The sequence below is a fragment of the Melanaphis sacchari genome, unplaced genomic scaffold (genome assembly GCF_002803265.2).
Source record: "Melanaphis sacchari strain LSU unplaced genomic scaffold, SCAv2.0 Contig10_pilon_pilon, whole genome shotgun sequence".
Lineage (NCBI taxonomy): Eukaryota > Metazoa > Arthropoda > Insecta > Hemiptera > Aphididae > Melanaphis > Melanaphis sacchari.
Genome location: NW_020270420.1, coordinates 4,481,888 through 4,486,371, shown reverse-complemented (window position 1 = coordinate 4,486,371; position 4,484 = coordinate 4,481,888). Strand labels below are relative to the sequence as shown.

Here is a 4,484-nt window from a genome sequence, read left to right as displayed (position 1 = left end):
ATACCGGTTACCTTCAAGATGTCAATAGAGAAAACATTGTCAGAAAGAAGAAAAAGGTAACACATAATAATATATATATATAAGGCCTTTTTTAAAATTACTACACAATATTTTCATTGAAAATATTATGACTTTATGAGTAGTCAGATTTGGTAAAATTTGAACAAAATATCATTGATATTTAAATCATTAGTATCAACATTATTAATGATCATTTATATATAAGACAAAGTTAGAATACAATGTTTGACTTTTTTTCATAGAAATAGTACCCTGTATATAAAAAAAAAAAAAGATCTATTAATAATACCCTATCAAGTGAGGTTTTAGACGATAAATTCTATAGTATTATACACAATTTGAAATTGAATCAAAAAATGTTCTTGATTTAATCATAAATATTATTTTACTATTTAATGTATCAATCTATAAATTAGTCATCTATTCAATAAAAGCACAAGTTTTCTATAACGCATACCAGAAGTATATGACTTGATATAAATATGGTTGTCAGTTGAAATCTAAAGATAAGTCATTTGCATAAATCAATATGTACAGATTCAAGTAAAGTAGCACAAGTAAAAACATGAGATACTGTGTCTAAGTAAAAAGAAAAGATAAATTTTAATTTTTTAATAACATTATAAATAATTGAACTAATACATTTTTGATATATAAATTAAAACAAAAATTAATATGTTTCATGCCTTAGTTAAAAACTTAAATTTAACTTTTGTATTCATATATAGTAATGAATTATATAAATAGGTACCTTACTTTATTGGCGTTTTTGCTATCGATGACACACACTATTCCTAAAAATGTATACAATTAGATTATTTTAAGTACTTTAAGCTACAAATAGTATGTATTCATTATTGATAGAAATAAATTCAATTAAATGCATTCATTTTTAATATTGATTAAAGGTTTACAATTATTGTTAAATACTTCTGTATTAAATATGTAATAAAAATAAAATTGAAATTTAGTTTCACTTAGACACCATTAGTTTCAAGTATTTTTTTTTTTTTTTTTTACCAAGTAAAAATTATTTATAATATTATGTACCATCATGGTACTACCATGTAATGCAAAATAATGATAACTTAATATTTATCATACCTATAGTTTGCTAATAAGATAATTTAAGTATTGAAACAATATGTTAATATAAAAAATACCAACATAAAGCATAAAATTATTAAATGTCAAATTAAATATTTAGTATAAACTTATTTTAATTGATTCATTCAATTCACAATGAAACATTTATTTATTTTATTTTTAAAAAAATTCTAATTTTTATAAATATTAAATAAAATCAATTTTAAATAAATTATGTATACCTATAGGTTAAATTTAAGAAATAAATAATAAATAACTATTATTAATTTCATAAGAAGATTTTTAGATAAATGCACAAAATTTGATTTACCAACCATCTAAATGAACATCACTTCCCAGTTCAGAATCAACCCAAAATAATTTTGCAATAGGTCCTGAAAATATTAAAGAATAAAGTTATTTAATACTTTTTACATCTGCCAACATATTTAAAATATTTTAAGTTACCAGGATCAGCTAATCCTGTAGTTTCTAACAATATATAATCAAATTTTCCACGTTTTAACATGAGGTTTTCAATTGCTTTCACACCATTATCTTTGACAGAACAACATAAACAGCCATTTTGTAGTTCAAGCCATTCTTCACAAAGATTTCCCTTTTCACCAACAGCAATTGATTTTTCCATTGTGTCACCTTTAAAAAATAATAACAGCTAATTAAAATTATAACCACAATAAAATATTATGAAAAAATGAATACAAGATATTTTTAACATTTTAAAGATGAGTATTAATGTTTAGTTAAGTAGGCATAATAAACAAATAATTGTAAACGAAAGACTTACCTTCACCAAATTCGTTCAATATGACAGCAATTTTTTTATTGTGTTGTTCCGTAAGTATGTAATTTAAAAGAGTTGTCTTTCCAGACCCTAAGTAACCAGTTATAATTGTCACAGGAACTGGATTTAACGTGATGGCTGTCACCAATGATGGGATTTCATCGTCAGAGTCCATTACAGTTATTCTGGAAACAAAACGATCATTAATCAAAATAATTAGTCATATCGTATTAGATATTATCAATACTGATTAAAAATATTGAACATTATTTACAGTCAACGAAGAAGAACAGTAAAAATAAAATCACAAAAACACACACATTTCTATTCGAAAAATTATTGAAAATTTCATTGAGAAAATCAAAATAAATACGTGTTGTATTACTTTACCTAATAAAAACAGCTGTAATTTAAAAGCAGAATGAAAAACTAAAACTCCACGACCAAAAAAACCGTCAAATTTCAAATTGTTTAAGGAGTTGGAATAAAACGTTACACCAACTACAAATTACAATAGTGACTATCGTATTATCAGTAATGTTAAATTATATTAATAATATCACAGAATATTCTGTGTTAATATTATCACGGTACTAGATATCATTATCAATAATCAGTATTCAGTAGTTGTGGTTGTAAGCAGTGGTTCTTAACTTTTTCGTTTGCACAGACCACCTAGATGACTTTTGAGTAAGATTACGGACCACTGCGTTTTGGTTCAAAAAATAAAAAAGTTATGTTTTATTTTTTTAGTTTTGCTTGCAAATTAGTGTATTAAATGTATTTAAACGTTAAAAACATTTATTAATATAAATAAAATATAACAATACCAAAGTATCAATTACAAAAAATAAATAAATATATCTTGGAAATATAATTTTTTTCCAATATAACAGGGATCGGTACTTTTTTTTTATCGCGGACCGGTGGTTGAAAAATCGTTGGTTGTAAGAACTGGTATTTACCCAAGGTTTATAGATATCTTGGTACTTACCATGGTTGTAGATAGTATCTACAACAGCAATTTTTACTGATATTAAGTTGACAATTACGACTTACTACAGTCGGTAACAGCAGATGCTAGTGCTTGATAAGGACCAGGTTCCCAAAATATAATTGGGGTGGATTGAATATTAATAATATCAATCCACTTTCAAAATAATAATTTAACACCACCAGCAGAGCTGCCTGACAATAAACATAGCGCTATCCGACGGTGGTTGCGTAAATATATTTCCACGTTAGTATTGGAGAACTGTTAGAGATGGCGTTGACCATATTTCCGAGAAACAAAATATTATACAAAACTGTTTGGTCACTGATCGATCCGTTTTCTGAGTTACACCTCAAAACTAATTATAGGAGGGTTCGTATAATTTTATAAACCTACAACTTAAACTTATGATTAACCTAGATTAAATTATAAATAAATAGTTAATGGTTATCGTATAGAGTAATATAACTATGTAAAACCGAGATTATAAATACCCATACAGGAACCCAGCTCACACTGCTCACAGATGATCAAACGACGCACGAGTAAAATTTCACTCGTTTGGCCGTAAAAATAGGTATACTTTTTGAAAATAACAAAAACTGATACTATTTGAGAGATAATTATAAATTTTTTAAAAACTTTTGCAATGACTTTTCACAAAAATTTAGTAAAAAATTATGGTATATTATAAATGTTTACCAACTTAGTTTTAAAACGACTAAAATGGTATTGGGCGAAATGAGCCGTACTCGTATAATGTAAACAAGAGTAATAGAAACAAGTTCAATTGTGTCATTATTGCTCAAAAAGTGAAAACTTATTGTGAAATATAAAATTTATGTAAGGAAAATATAATTACCTATCCAAAAAAAATTACAAAAATAAAAATGTGAGTCTTAATACCAGTTATACAAGATGTACAGACTACGAAATCCAAATCACGTACAAATAGTAATAAAATTGGCCAAGGCACGACCAACATTTTATGCGCGTTTAAAAAGTAGTTTTATATTTAGTAGGTAAAATTAAAATGTTAATAGATTTAGGTGATGAAATGAACTTCGTAAAAAGTTTCTGAAATTAATATTAAGTGATAACGATAAATCCTCTAATTAATTCTAAGAGTTATCATACTCAATATAACAAGTTTATTCATAAAGAAGACAGAGGATATTGTACAATAACATATGGTCAGTCGCATTTAATATCCAAATCTTATAGCGTCTACCGTGTACCTCAGCGAGACTTCAAATAAACACGAGTCTATAGGTACGCTGTAGAATTATAGAATTAGTCTAACATCCCAGCTTATAGGACTTAGTTTGGTCATTGGACCGCGCCCTCACAACTCTGCTAATAGTTTAAGTAAAGGTACCCCCAAAACATTTATACTTCAGTAAATAGAGGTAATTCATTGATATATATTATCGTTGACCGGTGAGCCGAGGAATGCGCACTTCAATTTAATGATTCTGGGAAAATCGAAATTTATTGTTACCAGTTCGAAAAAAATTAAGCAAAAATTTGAACTCAGTAGATTTGTAAACTTTCATTTAATTAACAATCTCATTTAGT

The 4,484-nt window shown here is 26.2% G+C and overlaps 1 protein-coding gene across 4 annotated transcripts in view; it reads right to left on the bottom strand.

Moving 5' to 3' along the window:
* Positions 1-2,608, bottom strand: part of LOC112603624 (COBW domain-containing protein 1-like) — a 32,371-nt gene extending 29,763 nt beyond the window's left edge. Inside the window, exons 1-5 of one of the 4 annotated variants that reach the window (XR_003115171.1) lie at positions 2,303-2,608; positions 1,916-2,097; positions 1,576-1,764; positions 1,443-1,502; positions 778-815 (exon numbers count right to left, since the gene is read on the bottom strand). Coding sequence is in view for 2 of the 4 variants with exons in the window: in XM_025352301.1 (XP_025208086.1) it covers positions 773-815; positions 1,443-1,502; positions 1,576-1,764; positions 1,916-2,087 (464 nt within the window). In the remaining 2 variants the exon portion in view is untranslated. Of the gene's footprint in view, positions 1-772; positions 816-1,442; positions 1,503-1,575; positions 1,765-1,915; positions 2,098-2,186; positions 2,227-2,302 lie in introns of those variants that run through there. The other 3 variants (XR_003115172.1, XM_025352301.1, XM_025352300.1) reach the window with 3 other exon arrangements.
* Between the last annotated feature and the right edge of the window lie 1,876 nt (positions 2,609-4,484).